Consider the following 23,919-nt stretch of genomic DNA (forward strand, 5'->3'; position numbering starts at 1 on the left):
ACACTTGTATTTGTGTGTAACATTAGGAGCTTGCCTGGTATAATATCACAATTGTATGTCACATTGCCTGATGTGTGTGTGTGTGTGTGTGTGTGTGTATGTGTCTTTGAGGCTGAAACTCAAAACATTTTTGATATTTTGTTCCCAATAAACTATTAATTCACTGCAGTGACCGTCAGTGTTCAGAACAAATTGTCTCCTGCACAAACTCCTGTTTTATTTTTAGAGCACGCAGAGGTGAGCCATTACTGTCTGATACAGCACTATAAAATAATCTGATGTGGGATTCCTGCTGGGAAACGCTCAGTGTCTTTTATGGGCTATTAGCATAAGGGGCCATTTTCTCTTATTGGGCCAATGGAGCTGAAGAAAGCAATTACTACAGTAGCATACTGCTCGATGGGAGGGTGGGGTTTCAAAACAGAAAAATGTGGCGGAGGGGAAAATGGCTAAGAGGATCACAGAGAAGAAGAAAAAATGGCAGAAAGAGCCAGGGTGAAAGGGGGAGAAAGGGAAATGGAAAAATGAAACGTGGGCGATGGTCACAGTATCTCTGTGCAGCAGAGGAGATGAGCGGCAGGAGAGACTGAGTGACGAAACGGCACATATAAAGGCAGTTAAGAGGAACAAAAGCAGAGTGGCAGCCAATCCCAGTGTGGCGGAGAGTCTCCCATAATCCCGTCATCCACTCTAATCTCTATGACGACGACGCGGAGCTCCATCGGTGACGTCACAGTTATGAATATTCATCAGGTGAATCTGAGCTCTCCACTGAATCCTTCCTTCTCACATTACACACTCTCATGGTCTTGCTGGTACATTATACTTTGATAATATACAATAGCAAATCTGAAATCAGGTTACATATATAACATTTACTCACCAAGTCAAATCACTCCAAATTCAGGAAATGTAGCGAGCACCAAAAAATATGTGAGCCTGTTTTTCTTAATTCTGGTCCTTTTAATAATGAGGCATTAGTATGAAAGCTTGGGCAGTGGCAGACTCAGGGGCAAGGGCAAAAAAATAAATAAAAAGGGTACAATGTCTTGCACAATGGGCCACCCTACATGGCATTTATGATGTTTTATCTACATAGGGGCATCAAAGAGGGCAATTTTGCAGCATTTTTTTTTAATTAGGGGGGCACCAACCCCCCCACCCCAAGAAAAAACAAAAAACAAACAAAACAAAGATTGGACAAACAAAGCAAATTCAAGATTTCTTTTCTTATTTTAGCTTACAACTCCTTAGATCAGGCTGATTCAGATGGTGGCCCCTGGGCCAAATCAGGCCCTTTAACAACAGTCAAACCCTTCATTATATCATTTATAAATATGATTAAAAAAACATATATCACTGTGATTTTATTGAAATAATCTGCTAAGATTCTTATTGTCTAATTGCCGATTAGAGTCCCTCTAGATAAAACCATTGGAATATAAAAAACTCAGGATATCCCAGAGTGTGCTTTAGATAAAACCCTTGGAATAGTCTAATCGTTTAATAGAAGATCATCATTTTATCATTACTAGGCTAATTAGCATACATATTATTGTAAAAGGTTTGAACGCAGGCTGTTAAAGCAGAGAAAATTTCAGAGAGTCAAAATGAATGAAAAGGATGGTGTTTCTTAAAACAACAAGCTACTTCTGCTTATAAAGATACATTGTTTTTTCAGTAGTTTTGTATGTGTTTCCTTTCTCATTGTGAAAATTAATGGAGAAATCTGTTATATAGTATATTTACTGTAGAAATCCTAAAATGACAGTGATATGTCATCAGAAATATGCTAAGCTGAAACATTTCTTTCTCTAACAACACTACAGCCGTGGTGTCCCCCTTTGAAATTTCTATTCCAGCCTGCAACTTGTGTTATTGATTCCTGTTTATTAAAGTTCAAATTAACGCTGAATGTTTTCTGAATGAGTTGGTGTCTGTTTCTGGGTTGGGAACCACTGCTTTAGGTGGTGTCTACTGAAGGTTCTGTAAGCCAGCGGTGGGTGAGCTGCATCAATCAGCCGTAATTCTGCAGAATCATTTGATCAGCTGCTCCTGCAGCACTCTGGGAACAGACGGAGAGCACCTGATGTGACACGTGGATGAATACTGTACATGACGCAGCGCTCTCACAGGGGTGTGGGGATACTATCAGATACATCAGTTTCAATCACAATCTGATCAGAAAAAGTGACAAATAAACAGGAAATAAACATGAAGAGTAACCCATACACACATACTCATTTGTATGTACTTGCACACCCCCCACACACACATCCTGTCATGCACACATGCTCCCCTCTCTTTATCTCCTTCCAACACCTCAAATCTGGCACATCCTCCAGTCTCCTCATTAACTTTTCCTCTCTCCTTCCCATTTCCCCTCTTAACTCTCATTTCGCTCCCGCCCTCTTTCTCTCCGTCATTCAGACATCTGTGTGGTGGCTGCGGAGATAAGCAGAGGAGTTATCTATCGGACAGTTAAATCAGAACGGTTGACACAGCACAGCTGATACACATCTCTGTTCCTGTGTGTGTGTGTGTGTGTGTGTGTGTGTGTGTGTGTGTGTGTGTGTGTGTGTGTGTGTGTGTGTGTGTGTGTGACTGTGCACACTGGATGTTTTCTCATCAATATTGTGGAGGTTTATGTTGGAGTCTGGTGATGTTTCTGATAGAGACTAGATTAGTGCACTCATATAAATAATGGTTCCAAAAAGGGTTCCTCGTGAAGGACTGAGGTTCTACCCAGAAACATTTGTTTCTGAAGAACCCTTCCAAAAAACATTATCCTTGAAGCACTCTTTTGTCAAGGGTTCTTTGTGCCATAATACAATAATGGTTCTCAGTAGAACCCTGTGGGTTCCCCATAAAACTTTTGGAATATAAAAGGGTTCCATTTAGAATCCCCTGTGTGTTCTAAATAAAGCCCTTAGGATATAAAAAGTTTCCTCTGGGTTGGAATATAAAAGTTCTTTTTCAGTAGAACCCCCTTGATGGGTTTTAGATAAATCCCTTGGAGTATAAAAGGGTTCTCAGTAGAACCCTGAGTGTGTTCTAGACAAAACCATTAGAATATAAAAAGGTTCATGTGAGAACTTCATGGTTGGGTTCTTGTTAGCAACCTTACAAGATGGAAATGTTCGGTATAGAACCCCCAGAGAGTGTTCTGGGTGGAACCATTACACCATAGAAAGGTTTCTGGGTTCTGGGTGAAACTGCTCACAGAAGGTTCTAGGTATAACCCTTTATGTCTGGGTCTATGTAGAACTGTTGGAAAGAGTTTAAGGTGTACCCACATAAAGGGTTCTATCAGGAACCAAACGGAGGAACCCTGTGTGTGTGCAGACTGTAGGAACAGATCACACATCATACACACATTCACACACATTCAAACAGAAAATGAACTCACCACAGGCACTTTGAAAAGGTGACTCTTTATTTTCTAATTATTATACTGTATATAATATTCTTTCTCTCTAGATATAGGTAATCATATTTATATCATGTAAGTAAAAGTGTGCTTTTATTCACAGCATGTGTCCGTGTCAGACCGCTGTTAGTTGGAGGTTTACATTAGAAAGTATACAGTGAAACTGGCTGGCAGCTATGTTTGTGTGTGTGTGTGTGTGTGTGTGTGTGTGTGTGTGTGTGTGTGTGTCTGTATGTGTGTATGAGCTGTGAGAGTTATACAGTCAGTGTGCCTGTGTATAGAAAGACAAATGTGAGCGCCAGCATGTTTCTGCATGCATGTGTGTGTGTGTGTGTGTGTGTGTGTGTGTGTGTGTGTGTGTACGTTTGTATGTGTGTGTCTGTGTGTGTTTGTTGAGGACTAAGTATCTCATGATCGGGCTCAGAGGTATGGAGCAGGATTAAAAGCTGCCCATCGACACAGATTTCAAAACAGCTGATCGTCTTCAGCCCTGAACACATCACCTTCATCACCACCGATGCTTTCTGATCTTTTAAAATCAGGACCCACAATCTGGGGGGGATTTTATTTGTTAATGCTACTTCAGGTTCCAGCTGCACATTTGTCTTTAGCAGGGGTGTCACAATTTCAATATCAAGTTGAAAATCGATCGAAATGAGCTTTCACTTTCAATAATCAAAGTCAAAGGCAGAATCAGCGATTTCATCCCCTTCCAGTGCAAGGTCCAAGAAAACACAACACTTCAAAGATGACACAGCGTAGCTTACAAGCTGCTATATCACACTTGATACCATAAAGATCTTTTAAAAGAATTTGAAAATAATTGGATTTTTTCTCTGACAACTGTTGTCAGGGCATAAATCCAATGATCTACTGATCTTTACAAATCATGACTCCATAGTCTAACAATGGCAGAGCTGTCAGTGCAACAAAGAAAAGTGCTTCAACAAAAATAAATAAATAAATTCAAAAAATTTCATCAAATCATGACGTTAAAATCGAGAATCAAATTGAGTCATGGATTAAGAGAATCGTGACACCCCTAGTCTTTCGACTTCTGTTTTTCACTTCAATACAAGCAACGGCTGGTACCTCAAAACACACTGCTACAATACCTGCAAAAGATACACTCCCTGAAAAAAAAAAACAACTTCTGCTTTTTGCCAAGTCTTTGCTACACATAAAATAAACACAATTAGAGGTGTTCCAATATAATTAATTTCCTTCCCGATTTCAAATCAGATACCTTTACCTTGTGCATCGGCTGATAGCGAACACCTATCCGATACCAAAAATATTATTATGTTTTAACAGCTGCATACTACTACACACTGTATGATGTGATATGATTGCTATTGTCGTTGTATGGCCTGGCTCAGGTTAAACCCTGAAACATGAACAAATACGTATGTACAAGATGAACGTCATAGAACATGACCTCACCGTCCAGGAAAAAAAGTCGTAATTGATGCTGCTGGGAAGTAACAGGGTCCTGTCTCAGGGTTAATAAATTACTTGGTATCGGATTGGTGCATAGACGTGTACTCGCTGATACCAGCATTTTAGGCAGTATCGGAGGCCCATACTGGAGCAACCATAAACACGGCATAATAATAAGATATTCAACTTTGCTTGAATCTTTTACTCTGGTTTTGTGGTGTTCCTCTGAAGGGACTCTGCTCAATCTTTGTCACTGTACACTGCATAAATCAACTATACATAAAAAATTAAAATGTCACCAACAGTCTCTTCTCCTGAGTTTGTGTTCTGGCATTTGTTCTCTAACAGTCCTCAGGTCAGTTTGAAATGGACAAAGTCAGGTTACCACTTAAACCATTTTGATTTCTTTATATTCTACTTGAAGCCACAAGACAGAGTCTACAGCCATGCTAGCAGCTCTGCTAATGCAAGCATTCTAATTTGTATTGGCATGGCAGCATTTTAGCATGCTGACACGAGCTAATTAGCACTAAACACAAAGTATGGCTGAGGCTGATTTTTCACAGCAGCCATTTTGACATGAAATTGTAGGGTACACACAGGTGTTACCAATTAATCCTAATTAATATGTTTACTCTACTATTTCATATCAATATAGCTGCTGTGAAAAAGGTCTGTTAGCATTGTAGGTATCTGGCATGGATGTTTAATTAAGACACTGCATATAGTGTTGTTGTTCAGGATTGCTTCCAGTTTTTTTCCAATGGCCACTTGTGGTTTTGCAGTGAAAAATTCTCCTGCAGTCCAAAAAGCATTTTCCCCATAAGCCACCATTATGGAATGTCTGAAAAACTGTGGACAGGACACCTCAAGTTGAAAACAAGGTCAGTTATGACTCTTTGTAATATGAATTGATCCATTTAGGTTTTATAGTTGTAAAACTTGAGTCAAGCAGAAAAAAAGTGATTTAAAAATCTGTGATGCCATCACAATATTAAGGCGGAGCAGGAACCGAGAAAAATTACTCTGCATATTCAGTGGGCTGCATACACCGGAAGTGAACCCAGAAGCTATAAAACTTTTTGGTGTGTGGCTGGCGTTTCATGGCAATCCATCCAATAGTTGCCAAGATATTGTAGTCAGTACCAAAGTGATTGACCGACAGCCACTGTTATTCATATAGCCATGCTGCTGGCATGGCTAAAATCCCAACAGCCTGTGCACTCTGTGATACCAACATCGTGATTGCTTGGTGTTGCTTTCATTGGTCTCTGTGCTTAGTAGCCTGACTCTATTCATTACAACATGGCTCAGTAAAAAGTGATGGTCAATTTAGTCTCTTTGGGGCATGGCTTTCTCAGATGAGAGTTTGACTCACACAAAAATCTGAGTCATAATCCAATAGAAGTGTATCACATGTTCATTGTAGCAACTGGTCTGAAAATCAAATGGACTCTATTGGGAACATCAATAAAAAGACCAAGACATAATTTCACTCAGGAAGAAACCTTTTAACATGTACTGTTGCTACTGCTCATAATCAATTTATGCAAGAGGGAGCCTGAATACACCTGATGCAGAGTGAAACTCTCGAAGCATGGTAAAACATCCTGCCATTTTTGGCCTTTCATCCTTGGTCAGTCAACCATGCCAGCCTCGGATATGTTCTGCATGTAAACAACACTGCCTGAATGCGGGGCTTGAGGCAAAACCCTAAAACACTGATTTTAATCGCTCTGTGCGTCTTGTCAAAATAATATATGTAAAAATGTAAGACAGTCATGAAATCTCTCTAGCTACAGGGCTAAAGATTGGCACAAAAATTGTCAGTTGTTAAGGAAAATGGCAGTCTGGAAAAAGGGCTGAATAGGCGCCGAAGCCAGAATAAATCTGGAAATCGTGGCTGGTATTTTAATCATAGATTCTGTTTAAGGGGCTTGTATTGGAAATCAATGATCTCTCTTTTTATTGTCCCACATTTGCAGACATTTGCAAGCCGAGCCAATACTTCCTTCTCTTTTTTGTCTGATTTTGGGAGGTTGGAGAACATGACGAACAGCAGGCTACTCCAGGTTGTGCCGATTCAAAACCAGCTGTCATTAGGGTTTCGATAGATTATTCTCTATCCTGCTAAGCCCCCTCTGCTGATCTTAAATCAGCACAGGCAGAAATAACACGTCAGATCTGAGCAGCAGGTATGTCAAAATAAAAGGCCAGTCAGACCTTTGAAATAAAAACATGACTGCCCTCTTAGCCTTGGAACATTTACCCTATTTCTACACACATGTACTAGCTTGGCTTGACTTGGTTTGACTTTGTTTGACTTGGCACACCGGGCCAACACAGTAGAGATTTGCATCTCCATTACCCACTTGGAGGTTTGTCTTTTAACTGAAGTAGAGCTTAGCTCAAGTCAAGCTTCTCATTTCCTAAAAATTCTTGGGTGTTCATCACCAGTAACTTAACATGACTGTTATTCGGCTGAAAGCGAACATGAAACAGTAAAATAAAGTAAATACCTGAAACTACAAACAGCGACACGAAAGAGAAGCTAAACTTCAAACCACAGAGATTCAGTCAGAAGCTACAAAAGAATTGAAAGCTGACTTTCAAAGAGGCCTTCTGATCCACCCTCCAGAGCCATGAGCTGATAGGCTTGAGGTCTGGCTGTAGTTAGCAAGATGTTACTGCAGGCGGCTTGAAGGCAGGTCTGGTGCAATTTGACCCTACTCTGGAGATGGTTCATTTCGGGCATGACTCGGCACAGCTCGGTGCAATAAATGTAGTAATGGAAATGCAAATCAGTACAGCATGGCTTGACATGGCCCTCTCCAAGGTGCCAATGGAAAAGCCCCACTAAACTCCTTGCTACATTTACAGTAACACATAACATCCACCAGAAACCACTGACTCCAAAACAGTCCTTGTATCTTGTATGGCTGCGTCTGCTGAGGAATGATCGGGGCAGTTAGCTCTAAAACTGATCCCAGCGCAACCAGTAAAGGTCGTGGGAATGCAGAGGAGGTTATACTGGAAGCCCCATGGCTGATCTGGGAGGCTGTCTGAAGGCAGGACAGGCAGGCACTGGGTGCATGGGTGAGGAGAGGCTAACTGCACACGCACACACACCAACACACATACACACACATGACTATTAACACACACAAACATGCAGGCACATAACTTCACCTGTAAGCCCTCCTCACACAGTAACCTTGTACGTGATCGTGTATGTGTGCATGTATGTTTGTGTGTGTGTGTTGGTAGCGAGTGCAAAGTGTAGAGTGCTTATAGCATGTGTTTGTCTCATAACTATTCCATTAAATTCACATTTCTCAAACAGTTCTTCTAGTCCTCCGTGTTTGATTAGCTGGCTCAGTGTACTTGAAGTTCCATTGAGGAGCGACACATCAGCGACAAGAAACAGTTTGTTTTTCTCCCAAAAAACACTTATAATGATTTTTCCAAACATGACACAGTGATTTTTCTTTCAACAGGACACACTTATCCCCACACTGCACTGGGCGAAGCTGAAGCTGTGAGTGTGGACTGTGTAAGTGTGTGTTTCTGTGCATAAATACATGTCTGTGTATGACTGTGACCATCCACAAGCATTTGTATCACTGTGTTGTGTTCTTGTGTTTCTATACTTATGAGGACTTATATACCCCGCAAAAAATCCAAAATAAGGACATTTTTCTTTTTAGGGTGGCTTTTTCGGGTCTGTTTTAGGTTTAAGAGTAAGTTTGTTTCATAGTTGGGATTTGGTTAGAGCAATATATTCATGCAAAATGATTAATAGCCTATGGACATAGGATTTGTTTCTGGTGCCACAGTGAAAAGGAAGATGATGAGTTATAACTACACCGTCCACTTTCAGCTGCTCTGTATTCCTAATGTTGTCAGACTGTTACACTGATTGCTAACTAGCCCAAAAGCTAACAAAACATTACATCATTTACTAGCTAGCTAAAAAGTTACCAAATGCTTCACTGCTTGTTAGCTATCAAATAATGTAACAAAACTTTAAACCATAGTTAAAGAGCTAGTTAGCATTGTTAGCCTACTCATGATGGCTTGGCAGAGAAGCTCTAAATCCTCCTTTGAGGAAAAGCGTGTTTGTCAAATTAATGGGGTAAAAATGGCCAAAAATAGAAGATTAAACAAGAAGTTTAAAGTTTTAGTGTAACAGAAAAAAAAAAATCTAGGTTTAAGTAAACTGGTGTTTGAAGAGAGGTTTCAAATATAATCTTTACAATGTAATTCAATCTACAATCTAATGTAATTTTTACAACAATTTCAAGTTAAACCATAATGTATTTGGGTTTTTAAAAATCCTTGTTGGTGCAACCCAGCTTTAGTGTTACTACATGCACAGGAGTGCGATGTAACACATGATTTTGCAAAAAACTACTTTTGTGGAGTCTAAAATGTTCATTTTTGGTGACACTGTCAGGAGCAGTTGTATTTCATATCTATGGTATTTTTGAGGCTGTTATATTATAGTACCTTAAATTGTAAACTGTTCATATTATTGTGCCCGTCGTAAAAAAAATGATCATTTTAGGCTTCATAAAAGTTTTTTTTACAGGCTGCTGTGTTGGATTGCATTATATTCTGCATCCAGTCCCTGTCAGAACTGTTGCCTGTCATGCGTTGGGTCAATAAGTCCTCAAAAGTGTAGCAACCATGCTTTGAATGCATGTATATGTGTGTGTATTGCACTTTCAGTGTTGAGTATCCCGCTGACGAACTGTAAAGTGACCTCTGGCACCAGTGAGGTGAGGTTAATGTCCAAGAGAGATCGTCCGAGTGCTCCACTGTCTCTTCCCCTCCTCCTGTCAGAGGCTTCAGATGTGATCAAAACAACACAATCTCACAAACCACATCAAGGTAGAAAATGAAACTAGAATAATATAATATTACAAAGACTACGACCCCTGCTTCCCAACTCTGCACCCTTCAATCAACCACCCCGTTAATAGATTAATAACTATAATATGTGACAGAGTTTGTCATCCTCTGCACAGTGGCACCTTTAGAGTAGAATAATTTTTTTTTTTTACTAATAATACAATTATTTGTTGTTGATATCAGAGTATCAAAGCTGTATGGCGGTAAGAAGAGATAGACAGAGGTCTAGTCTCAAAAAGCACCCTGTGCTCTATTGGAGTAAACATCATTAAACACAGCACAGGCTTACGGGCCCACACACCCTTGTAAGGCGTCTTAAATGTAGCAGTCCAGAGTCCCTACGGAGTATAGAGATTAGGGTGCCATTTGAGACTCGATTAGAGATACAGCGAATGTAAGCACTGGAAGCAGATGGATATGGCATGCATGGTTTGAAAGGTCAATGCTGACATGGCTCATGGATGCGGTTCTGAACCCTGACCCCTGACAGACCCTCGGGGTCTGAGGGGCCTCTGATGTGCTGAGCTACATAGCTACTACTGCTGAGTCAGTATACTGCAGGAAATCCTATGCAAAAAAGAGAGCGGTGAACCTATGATCTATAGCTAACCTGGAGGCCATGATATACAGGAAACATTTTGAGTAATATTTGGCACCAAGTATGATTAACAATATTTTGCTAATATATGTTTGATCCTTAAGCTAACTCAAATAATTATTGATTAAAATTATCCTACCTCCGCTTAAGGCAATATTCTTCATGTCTAATTACTTCAGCAAGTCACCCATCTAAACTAAAGTTTGCAAAGAAAGCAGCTAAAGGCTAACCTGTAGCTAACATAAGTAGAAGACTACAGTCTTTCTCGACCTCGGCGCAGCTTCTCTTTTTTCAAGAAGCGTGTTATTTCATTAGTTAGCTATTCAGCTGGTTTAAAAACGCTCGTTCCTGTGCAAATGTACTTTGCCTTTCCTCCCTACATAACACCCTTAAAACGACGCTGCTGCGGCGCTGAGCATAAAAAGCCCTTGTGTGCTCCTGTCCTTTAAAAATTAAAAGCCCTTGCTTTGAGAAAAGCAGCTTTTCCCTTTCACAGCCCATGACAACTGCTGATGTTGTAGTTAGCTTGCAAAATTAATATTTACATGTGGAGGACAGCAAGAGCGAGTCTGTGGTGATACACGTTTGTCCCTTTAAGCTCCCTTTATGGCGTAAAAGACAGTGGGTAAAACAGCAGCGCCATAAATTAAACAGTATGACTGAGGTTTAAAACAACTTTTATTATCAGGGTGATAACTGTTAAAGTAGTGGTGTGACTGGTGTCAGCTTGGTGTTGTTGCATGTTTAATTTGTACAAAACTGTGCAATGGCGGCTTAGGGAGGTAAAGCAGGAAGCAAAAATGTGTTTTTTCCTCCTCTTTGAGTTTCTCGCTCACTTTTTACTCACAAAAAGAAAAACCCTCTTAACATTTATACTCATGATGTCTCGACACAACTCTCCTTTTATCTCTGTATTTTTTGGTTATTTTGTCTCACTCTGTCACAACCCCTCCCCCCTCCTGTATGTGTGATCAGGTGCTGCACAGTGATGTAATAACTGGTTGAATGCGAACTCCTGCACTCCAATGATGCTATCTGTAATAAAGTGTTGCTTTTGTATGTTTTCTAACAGCCTAGATTTACCTTAACTCTCTGCCAACATTTACATTGGATAATAATCTATGAGTTTTAGAAACCCCCAGAAATTCTGTATATCAAAAACTGTTCACAGTGAACTGTGAACCTTGAACTGATTTGTCATTATTTGGGTGCTTGAAAGTTAAATAGTTGCAATTGAAAATTATTTATTTGTTTATTTACTAACTTATTTACTTATTTATTACTACTACTATTACTACTACTACTACTACTATTATTAGAATGATTATTATTAACTTTCACTTTAATGAATTTACATTTTTTGCTTTGTTTCTAAAACTCACAGATTATTTTTTTTAAAGAAGAAAAATAAAATAATAAAATTTATTTATCTCAAAAAGGATTACTGTATTGGGGCACACTGTTTTAGTTTATTTCAAAACTTAAGAATTTGAGTTTGTTTCAAAACTCAAAGATTTAGTGAAGACAGTTGTCTTGAAATTATGAGCGCTCTCAGCTCTTTTTTTCTCGATGTGTTCACACTTACGGCATGATGACGTGTCAACGGAAGAAAAACTTATTCCTGCTGTTAGCAAGTTTTATTTGACCCTACTCTTTTTTCTTACATCAAGGAAAAAAACGCAGATGATGATCCATGTTTGCTGACGCCACACACAAGCGCTCATTGATGTCAACAAGCGCTTTAGCAACAATTCACTGGCGACTCAATGACAATGTACCTCGCCACGTTTAGCCGTTTTGTAACAATGTTGCTAGCAGTGTGAACATACAGTAAGACTTCAGAAACATCACCTGAACGCCATCAATAATATAACTGATGGTGACTTTCAGTAGTGTTTCAATATAAACACTGTTTAGCTTTCTAAAACATCACTGACTGACTATGACACTGATCCAGCCTCATTTGTGACTCTGGTCTCTCCTTTTATCAAGCACTTTTTCTTATTCATCCAATCAATGCATGGATTCAAGCCTTTGTCGCTCTTCCCTTTCATCAGCTATTCCCTTCGATCCTTCCATGTTGTCTTGCTAAAACTCAGGAATACGTGGCAGAAGAGTCTGCGTCAAAACTAAACACAATAAATCATGTGCACCTCATGTTCATGTGTTCATGTGTCAGAGAGTGCACCAGCTTTGTATCAAGTTATAATCTTGATCAAACCTAAGCTCACATTTGCTTGACGTATGTTAAATCCACCCATCCAATGTCTTAATGTGTTTGTAGAATGTGTCACAGCGCAGGTCTTTGACATGATAGGACCATGACTGTCAGTGCATGTCACAGCTACATGTAGGAGACATGTGACAGACGTCAGTAGGCCTGTGTGTGTTTGTGCGTATGTATACAGTGTGTGCACAAGTAAGGGAGATAAAGAGGAGGAGAGGCTGTGAGTGACAGGTGGATGGATGGAGCACAAACTCTCTGAATAATACACAGGACTTCCTCCAGCTCCATCTATTTATCTTTAAAGGGACAGTTTGCCTCAAAGTCAGAAATACATGTTTTTCCTCTTACCTATAGTGCTTTTTATCCATCTAGATAGTTTTGATGGGAGTAGCAGACAGTCAGAGATACCTGCCATACAGATGTCTTCTCAGCTTGTGGTGTTCAAAGCACCAAAAAATAAAAAAGACCTAAAAAAAACAGCAGACCTTGTTGTGCACAGTTTCATGTAGGAACTACTTTGTTCAAAGAAAGTAGTTCCAGTAGATTCTACAGTAGAAACAAGGTCTGGTTATTATCTTTAGAAACCAGGTCATAATTGCTGGAACGAAACACTGGCGTTGAGTTTTTCAGATGCATTCTTTTGGCGCTTTGAGCATCACAAGTTAGGTGCTATCTAGTTCCATTATCAGGGTGTGGTCGGATTGTTTTCAGATTTAGTCAGTTACTGAATACAAATAGAATTGCAATTTTTAGAATTAGTAATGTAATCCAATGGATTACAATATTAATCTGAGTACTTTTTGGATTATTTCAAAATAAAACACTGAAAAAATTGCACCTTACACTAAAAAATGGAGACAGTAGCAACACTTCCACAAATATTCTTCTTTCTTTTTAAACATCTCAAAACATTCTCGATGCAAACGAAATGCATTTCCATTGCGTTTCCATTTTGTAGAACACTTGCTTAAGAAACCCCATATATCAGATGCACCTTTAATGAGTTGTTAGAGCTTTGTCTATCATGAAAAAGTGTCATAATCTTAAAATCACCGCATCTTAAAGGAGAAATCTGTATTAATTAGACCATCTGTGGCTCCAACTCACTATTTGGAGTGCAGTAATCATTTTTGCATGCGTAATTGCTACATATTGCTCCTTTAAAGATGTATCAACTGTATAATAACATAACCCTTGACAATGTAACTATAATCTAATTGCACAGTTTTCAAATGCAATATGTACTTGTCATAGTTATTTATTTTTTGTAATCTGATTCTCTAATCCCAATTACATGTAATCCCTTATTACCCAACCTTGCCTACTATATTGGAGAGAAGGTAGAATCTCTATGGCCGATATCTCCAAAACTTGGCAACTCACACCAAAACATTCTAGATGGATAAAAGCCAGAGGATAAAATATGTATTTCTGACTCGGGGTTAACTCTCCCTTTAAGTTAATTTTCTACAGATCCATCGTTGGAGAAGAGAGAGTGTGTGCTTTAGACTGAAGTGAGAATTTTCTCAGGGTTTATTTCTGCAGCTGAAATTTTGACAATTGATCTGGCAAGAAAAGACAACTTTTATGTTCAATTCATCTGAAAGATTTTCACCAAGAGGTAGTGGGCAAACAAAAAAAAAAAAACAACATCCATCTGTTTGTTTAATGTCTTTTTGGCTCTGCCTTAAAGCGTATTCACAGCTCATTGGTCTCCTCTCCACAGCACCCTAAACCAACAACCTCCAGGAAACCTAACTAGACTAGACGAGCGACACCGACGGAAGACAGGACCTAAAAGAGGAAGAGAGGGTGAGAGACGGTGTGCAGAGGGTGGCAGTGAGGTGAGTCATGGGGCTACACAGAAAAATGTGAAGAGTGAGAGGTGATGAGTGACGGCAGAGAGACAGACGAGTATTTTATCATCTCTTTAAGTGAAAAAAAAAAAATCAAGAGATGACTTGTGTGGCTGGAAAACAGGGGTAAAAGGAAGCACCAATGATCTAACGTTACCATCTAAAAGAGATTCATTAATTTTGTTGAGTCACACCTTTTCCCCCCAAATGGCACATCTGTAGTCAGTGTACTTAATCAAAAAAACACTATTCAGGTGGGGGTAAATGTTACCAGGAATGAGCTGAATTCACTTTCAGTTCAGTCAGTTATGAAGTGAGCTTTTCCATGATTAAATCAATCAATCAATATGAAAGGATTATATATACAACATGTATAGAAAATAAATAACTAGTGCCACAAATGTGCTGCCATTAAACAGACAAACTGCATCTTCAGTTTCTATTTTGAATCCAACTGAACTGAAAATGAATCAATCCCGATCCTGAGGTGTCGACTTCCACACTTTTAAACAGCATCGTGATCAGAGAGACAGCTTGGAGCTCTGAGGCTGTTCCTTGCACTAATCCAACTCTGCTGCTATGCTGCTGTCCTAAAGGTCAGAAGGACAGAGGTCAAAAGGTCAAAGATCACACCTCTTTCCTCTTCTCCTTTAGTTCACATTATTTTCATTTTTTAGGAGAAGTTGCCCCAAACAGCAAACCACTCACAATATGCTTTTAAACTTGCGTCAATCCTGTTTCTCCCCCCCTTTGATAGAGCCAGGAAGTCAATTTACGAACATGAATTGAATGTGCCTTCGTATGTAAGGAGTTACAGGTATAAGTACAGTGATATGTGGTAAAGTGGAGTTGGGAACAACTTCTCCGACCCTGCTACACACACTGAAACTCTCACAGGGCTCAGGATTCACAGTTCAAAGGCTAAAAGTTCACAGTTCACAGTCAAAGTTTATCAAACCCCTTTTCCCACCCCTTAACCCTGTGTGTCCCCCTGTACTTGTCGTCATCCTCCTTCTCTTTGATACTCTGATTGGGCGATATCTGCAGCCAGCACCTCTCACACGGGCGTGGTCCTGCGGTTGGGGTCCTTGCTGTAGTCTTTAGTGAGCGTGCTGCTCTGGAGGAACTCCCTCTCTGAGTTGAGCAGCCCGCCCATGCCAGCGCCAGCTTTGGTGCTGGCGTTGCCTGCCTCACGTGGGTTCAGCGTGTACATGGGCATCTCGGAGGCGGCGGGTCCTGTGTAGCCGCCTTTCCCCAGCGGTGAGGCGTCGCGGCTGGGGGCCTCGGAGGAGCGCACGCTGGAGCGACGCCGGAAGCGGTAGCGGTAGGAGGGGATGCGGCTGAAGGCGGACTTTTTGATGAGCTCGGTGCGGGACTTGGCCCGTAGCTTGCGGTGCTTCTCGATGAACATGTGCACAGCTAGAACACCCACCATTTCTGCCATAATGAAGGAGAGGGCACCAAAGTAGAAGGACCAGCCGTAGGAGTAGGACTTTTTGCTGTCGCTCTGGCCCGGGTCACCCGAGTTGGCTGAGATATAGACAATAATTCCTATGATGTTACTGAGCCCTGGAAGGGAAGGAAAGAAAAACAAAGGTCATAAGAGTTGGGAGAGGAAAGGGCGCAATTGTGGCTAAAAATTCAGACACGATAAAGAGTTAGATTAGTGAGTGAAAATCTGAGAAAGAAAAAAAATGTTGAATTGGGTAGAGAGGAAGGGTGATGGGGGGACAAAGCAAAGTAACAGAGGAGAACATGAGAGAGAAGAAGTAGAGCTTGACAGAAAGTCATTGCACACAGCTGGGCTCTCTTATTCCATATCATTAGTCCAGAATACAGGGACAATTAGCCAGCTGTAATTAACCAGAATCAGCCCAACACTATTGTGGTAAATAATTGCCAATTTGGCTCCATGCATTTACTACAAAACCCAATGGGACCCTACACATCCCACTAAATAGCAATTACAACCCTTTGTGTGTGTGTGTGTGTCAGGGTGTGTTTATGGGAGACCAAGTGTCAGCATCCATGTGATAGATTATGTGCGCGAGTATGTATGTGTGTTTACACTCTCACACCCTCACAGTGCATCGCAGCAGCATCATGGTATTCTTGCTGATTGATTAATCAGCTGCTGTGTCCAATTTCCACACTCTGGATTCTCACGCAGGCACTTCTGTATGCTTTGGATGCCTAACGGGCTTCTTCTGCAAATATTTGAGTGCTGCACCTCTTCTGTTTAAAGTGGCTCCACAGTAACACAACCACACACTAATACACACATACACGTGTAGCCCCTTGCTGCTGTCTGAGATGCAGTGGGCATTCCTCAAGATCTGACATATTTGAACCTGCTGAGGTCCTCCTATCATTTATGGGTATTTAATGTGGCTCTTACTGCAGCTAAAATGGCTTCTATGTTGTGTTTAACAGTGTTATCATGGGGATGAACATCAGTCCCTCATGCTTTATAAACAAAGCAATTCTCATTTCCACTGCAACCACATACATGGTCTATAGTCGCCATTTTAAGTTTTAGGGGTCATTAATTTTTATCAACACTTTAAATACCAAAATTAAAAATCACATTGTTGCAAAATTGGTGTCTTTTTTAGTTTTTATAGACTTGTTCGTGTATTCATGGTTCTTTCCATGAACGGAGGCTAGGGATGTTAATGACTGATCATTAATTGATTAATCACCATTAAGGATTTAACAGATTAAAAATGAATTAATTGATAAATAATCAATAATCTAAAAATGGCAGTAACTGACAGATAACTTTTGTCAGACAAAACAATGTTTTTTTTCCTTTTTTTTTGGCGAAACCATTTATTGATAAGCAGACTTAAAATTAAACATAAAAAAAAGATTGAATCAATGATTAGTGATTAATCGATTATTAGCATTTTAAATTACTGGTTGAGGACAATGCACAAAATTTGCAATTCAAATGGGGGCATATTCTGAGCTGTTTTCGCCACTAGAGGATGACATCAAGAAATGCCACAACTTTCTGATGTGTGGAAGCAAAGTGGAGAGAAGTGAATTTAAACAGATCTGCTTTTAGTTGAAGTCTGCAAAAAACAAAAATGAAAACAGCAAGATCATGGTACACTTTTCTATTTCTTGTATGACTACGTTCTTCTCATGCTGTTAATTAAGAACTTCTTTACTTTCATGCTTTCTGTGTGGAAATTGGGTCATTACAGTGGCAAAAGTAAAAGGAAACAACAAGCAGACGAACACAATATTAAACATTTAACCACCTACAGTAGCAAACAACTAAAGTCTCTGCGTGTGGCAACTTATGCGTGACTCGAGTCCAAATCACAGAGTCGAGTTCTGGTATCTGTCTAAATACAGGATCTATTTTATGCACTGATGCTCTGATGACTGATTAACACTGCACCTCAACTCTAAGAAGAGGCAGGCACTCTTTATCAACAACAAGACACACACATACAGACACACAGTGCAGACTAACCTGCAGAGACAAAGAAGATTCCTGCACTGAGGATGACGTTGTGTCGGCTGCGGTAAAACTCGCTGGCGGCCACACAGAGCCCGCCGAGGAACAGCAGACCCACACTCATGATGGGGAAGATACTGGAGGCACGCACAGCACCTGTATATGCACACACACACACACACACGCACACACACACAAGAAGAAGAAAGAGCGTAAACACATTTATCACTGAAAGGTATGAACATTTTGTGAAGATGTTGCCTTTCAGACTCTGCAGAATGAAACTGGTGAAACTGGTCATTTGTGTTGAAGTGCAGAATGGAAGCAGGGACTTTCTTTTATCATATATATTCTGGTCAAAATTAGGCAAACCTGTGTGGATGGTTAGCTTCAGCAATCCATCTGACTCCTGATTTTGGAATATAATTAATATATAATTAAAGCTGCAAAGCTACACTTCAGGTCCCATATGTTAGGAAGCGTTCATTCTTAAAAATGTCACCAAAGAGTAAAAAGAAGAATGTTACATTTGTTCTGCTGCTCTCAAAGATCCATAAAGTAGAGTTTATCATTTTAACAGCATCAGCAGTGGAATTAAATGACCTGTCTCAAATGGAAAATGACTTAATAGACAGATAGAGGACAGAATAAGTGACACTGACTTCATAAATCTGCATGTGAAGGTGGTAAAATATCATTAATGATGATGAAGTGTAATTTAATTTTCAAACTCAAAATATCTTCAAACTAAAGAAATATACAGTCATTGGTGGAAAACTTGATTTGATTAACCTACTTCAGGTCTGGAACAATTGTAAACTGTGTTTGTACCTGAAAGAAAATTGGCAAATGCAACACATCCTCTTCATTCACTCTTACATACCACTTAAGAACACATCTGTTTGTATGAGCGGTTCTTGCACGAGGCACATTGTTTCATTTCAGATCCACCATGCTGGAAGACAAAGCTAAAACAATGAAAAATGTGTCACTTTACACACATGCACACACACACACACACACACACACACACACACACACACACACACACACACACACACACACACACACACACACTAACACACACACACACGAGACATGCACAGGCACTTACACATGGGCCACCTTGCTGCTACATGCTTGACTGAGCCTGAATCCAGAACATGTTAAAGCGTTCAGAGGCCTCGCTTAAGAGAGAGTGAGAGATGGATGCAGAGGGAAAAGATGGACAAAAACCAAGACAGATGGAGAGTCGCACTGACACATATGCGAGGCAAAAATAATGAATAGCGGAGATCATGAAAATGAAAGCCAGGCTTCAGTAGGAGTGGAATAGTTGTCAGAACCCCATATGTGTAAATGATGTGATACCATATTGAAGGATATTTGCAAACAGCTTGTCACGCAAAACTGAGCCGCGTGGCATTTTTTGATAACAGCTGATGTGTACCCATACATGACAGGTGCATCATAAAAAAACAAAACAAAAGACGACGTGAGCAACATCTGATTTGAGTTCCTGAATGTGTCTGTTTTCTTTACGTTTCAGTCCTCTTGCTTTCCAAAACATTTCCAGCATGACTGACAGCTGCAGTGACCAGTGGCGTCACGCTGCTGAGCATATAAGCCCCACCCCTGTGGCCCACACCCCTGGGCTGTATGAAATGCCGGTCACTAGGCCCCCGCTCCCCATTGGCTGGCCAGCTCTGAGGCCTGCAATCTAACTGGCTGCCTCTGGGGATGTTGCTCTGTGTTCAGTGGAGCAATGAAAAAGAAGCACAAGCTGAATCCATTTTCCCTTTTTTTCTTTTTTTGTTGTTGCTGTTGACGTTTTCTTGCTCCGTCCATCTTTACTCTGTGTTTACTGTGAAAGAAAGAGCCCCCTCCTCTCTGTTTTCCAGTAAACCATCCTCTCGCTATCTCTGTGGCTGCATCCTGTTTACCTCTGTTCTATTACTCTTTCTGGAAATAACAAGGGGCTTCCTCCTTCCTCCTCCATCATTTTCTCATCATGCCAATGTTTTTTTTCTCATTTTTCTCATGTGTACTGATAAAACCCTGCCATCTGTTTGAATCCCCTGTTCTCTCCATTATACCTTCTCTTTTCATCCATCCCCTCTCTCTTGTTTTTGTAGCTACTCGGCCTGTTCATTCTTCCCAGCCAACATTACGTGAGATGGTTCTATCAATCACATCTGCAGTGATTTCCTCTCTGCTGGTTGTACACAACCCCATGTTTCTCTCCACTGAAGATCTCATTCAATTGACTGTTTGTCCACTCTAATGTAAGCAGCAATCGTTAGCCTGTCTGCCTAACTATCTTACCACCGACTATAGTGACAGAGTGTTGCTTCAAAGGCCAAGGGGTACACACTTTATTACCTAACTACATTAGTTTGTGTTGTTATATTTATTGGAAATGTTCCGATGCCACTTTTTCCTTCCCGATACCAGTTCTGATACCTGAACTTTCAGTATCAGCAGTATTGATCTGATATCAGGGGGTTAAAAAATAAAAAAAACGAGAATCATTATATTTTGCCGGCTGTATATCACATTGTTGTATGGCTTGGCTCAGGTTGAACCCTTTGTAAAACATAAACAAATATGTACAGAGAATGAATGCCAGAGAACATGACTTCACCAAAAAAACGTACAGAGGCGTAAAGAGGGCTGCTGGGAAGTAGCAGGGTTTAAAAAATTATATTATTTTATCTGTGCTTAGATGTTCAGATAGATAATGGTAGAAAATTAGCAGAGCTCATCTTTTCATTGTTGGAGGGTTAAAGGTAATCTGAACCATCTGCCTTAGAAACTGTTTGGAAAAGGGCAGGGACTTAAAAAAAAAAAAAACTTGGCAGGTGATTGGATGAACCATCTGTCTATCACATCTAACACGGGCAAACGTCAGTCAGTCAGATACTACTCAGACACCATCAGATAACACAGCTCTGGTAAAACTGATGCTATTGCAGTATCTATGCTAAACTCAAAAAAATACAATGACATCTTTCACATAACATCAAAACTGTTCTTTCTTCACTGTCTGTTTTCTAATTTTAGGTCTAATAATATAGGTTTAATTTTCTTACATATTGCTCCTTTAAGGTCAGACCCAAATTGAGGCTACTAAATGCCTAAATTAAACATGTTTCATTTGATAAGCAAGTATTTGTAGTTTGTACCAAGATACTTTTGATGTATTTGTGCTGATCTTTGCAAAAGAGTGGATGGAACAAATGCCATACCTACAATTTTGTGATTCTTAGTGGCAGCGATGCTAAAAATCTAAAATTATTTGATTCTAAAAGTAGAAATGGGGTTATCCATTTGGGCAGTGTGTCCAGCAAATTTCAAGGTTATGAAAATCATCATTTAGGATCCTTGCAAACTTCTGCTATGGTTATAATAATTTTAGGACCTAAAAGTGGGGTTAGTGGCCAGTAAAAGCTGAGACTAGATGTGAATATTACAATGTATTTGTGCATGCAATGTGTGCGCGCCTTGTGCTTGCGCTCGTATCAAACTTACGGAGGAGGTATTCAGCAGCATCTGCTTCATAGTCAGCATCCTCTGGGAAGTGATCAATCTTCTTACACACACCTCTGAATGTTCCTGCAAAGGAGAAACACACATCAGTTCCACAAGAGAAAATTAAATACAATTTGTTCTATATAAAACAAACACACACAATATGGAGTAGAATATGGAATAATGCAATACTATAAACGATGCAGACAGATTAAGTGTTGATAGATGATAAATTCTCAGTGGAAGTCAAAATGAAATATATCAGAATATTTTTCATGTAGGGAGTCGCTGTGTCTCAGAGTGTTGCTTACACAATTCCATAATGGTCTGGGCATGTCCTGTACTCAAGGTTGGGAGGGTTACTTTAAAAAATAATTGCCTGTCAGTAAATCTAGTCAGTAACCTAATCCAAGTGTTGCTGTATTAAAGTAATGTAACTTGATTACTTTCTGTTCATTTTGGATTTCCTCATTACCAAATATTGTGGAATTGTTTAGGGTAATAGAATGTGTGTTTTTTTAATCTTCATTGTAAGGTTTATTAATTGTTTGTCCAGCTATTCCGTCCTTTGTTATGCACAAATTCATGTTTAGATTAACAATGGCAACACTCAAACTTATTCTCATCTGGGGCTTGTTGTCAACATCACCACTTACAGTGCCAAAATATTTTTCAGTAGATAACTGCGTTTCTGTGTAGCTAATGTTAGTAGTTGGTCTTTGCTGTAATTGTTTATTTGAAGTAGATGATGAGTTCTTGGATGATGACAGTATTTTCTCAGCTGAAGGCAGAACTGTCACTGTACTGTGATGTTGTTTCATGTTTCCTGATTAAAAGACAAAATAATGGAGAAATTTCAAACCAGTCTTTTCTCACCAGAGGCCATCATAATGACTTGAGCTGGTTTCACTGAGACCACAGTGAACAGAAATACCAATATCAGCTACATTTTCAATTAAATGATTAATTATTACCAGCCATGACAGTAGGCTGGTAGACAAAGTTCTCATTTGTCAGAATTTTAACATGTTAATAGACATTGCAACTGTTTTGATCCCATCGCAAGATGGTCTCTAGTTTAGTAATGGCAATATCAAATATAATAGCAAGAATACATGGGAATTTAAGTTTCTTTTGTCAATCAATAATCATTCATCTTGTGTGATTATACTGCATCAAATCACATTTTCAGGAGTGTGAACATGTACACATCCATATACATGTACATGACTACACATCAAACAGAAAAAAAACAGCAGGGGAGACACAGAGAAGGATGACAGATGATGCAGGACAGAGCTGCAGCCTTCAGGGTATGTGCGGGAAACACCAATGAAAAGCCTTATCACACCAAGCACACACACACACACACACACACACACATGCACACACAAACACCAACTGACACACATACTCTGATATAAAGGCTTTTAATTACATGCATGATTGATAGTGCTCATGTATCAGTTTAATGGGCTTGGTTGATGTGTGTGTATACTTGATGTCTGTATTTTAGTGTGTATTTTTGTTCTCAAAGTGTGTGTGTGTGTGTGTGTGTGTGTGTGTGTGTGTGTGTGTGTGTGTGTGTGTGTGTGTGTGTGTGTGTGTGTGTGCGTGCACGCGCGCATGTGTGTGTTGTATTGACGCAGATGCAGTCTCCTACAAGCGTGCCGTGTGTCAGGCAGAGTGACTCATCCTCCTTAGTACAAGTCCTCCTCAAACACACACACATACACACACACACAGCATCTCTTCTGTGTGCATATGAAAGTGTGTGCCGTGTGTGTGCGTGTGTGTGTGTGTGTGTACACTGCATGTAGCTTAATTCCCACCCATCATTCAGTCCCATTCACACATGGTCAACACCACAGGGGATCTGAGAGGGAGAGATGGGGGTTGACTGAGGAGGGATGAGGGGGAAGAGGAGAGAAAGCGAGATGAAGGAGGATGAAGAGAGAGGAAGTGGTGGTTGAAAGAGGTTTGGTGGTGAAACGACACAGCAGAATTAGAGAGAAATGGGAGGATAGAGGCTGGCGATGAACAACGAACGACTCAACCTAATTGCTTATTTGCATATGAAGAGCTTCTTTCCAGTACCCACACTTAGAAAATCATTCATAAATTGATTCATCCAGCTCATGCAGTCAGGGATAGTAACTAACCTCTGACTGAGACTCTGATTGACAAAAAAGACGTTTATACAGTGTTTGATATCTCAATTTAATAAAGTAATAATCTGGAAAATTTTCATATGAATCAAAGTCTGTTTTGCTGTACTCATAGAGCTATTTGGTCTTTTTTGTGCGTCCATTAATTTACAAACCCGTTATCTGAATAGCAGCATAAGTTGCTCCAAAATCTGTATTCACCTTTCAGCATTAATGGGGCCTTCACAGATGTGACAGTTTGCTGTGCCATGGACACTAACATGACCCCATACCGTCACAGATG

The 23,919-nt window shown here is 40.0% G+C and overlaps 1 protein-coding gene across 1 annotated transcript in view; it reads right to left on the reverse strand.

The window, feature by feature from the left end:
• Positions 1 to 13,890: 13,890 nt before the first annotated feature.
• Positions 13,891 to 23,919, reverse strand: part of cacng3b (calcium channel, voltage-dependent, gamma subunit 3b) — a 31,426-nt gene continuing 21,397 nt past the window's right edge. Inside the window, exons 3-5 of the mRNA XM_084743882.1 lie at positions 21,469 to 21,552; positions 17,953 to 18,093; positions 13,891 to 16,034 (exon numbers count right to left, since the gene is read on the reverse strand). Of these exons, the coding sequence (XP_084600008.1) occupies positions 15,523 to 16,034; positions 17,953 to 18,093; positions 21,469 to 21,552 (737 nt within the window). The 3' untranslated portion in view covers positions 13,891 to 15,522. The remainder of the gene's footprint in view (positions 16,035 to 17,952; positions 18,094 to 21,468; positions 21,553 to 23,919) is intronic.

The sequence above is a fragment of the Lutjanus erythropterus genome, chromosome 19 (assembly GCF_056507025.1).
Source record: "Lutjanus erythropterus isolate fLutEry1 chromosome 19, fLutEry1.hap2, whole genome shotgun sequence".
Classification (NCBI taxonomy): Eukaryota; Metazoa; Chordata; class Actinopteri; order Lutjaniformes; family Lutjanidae; genus Lutjanus; species Lutjanus erythropterus.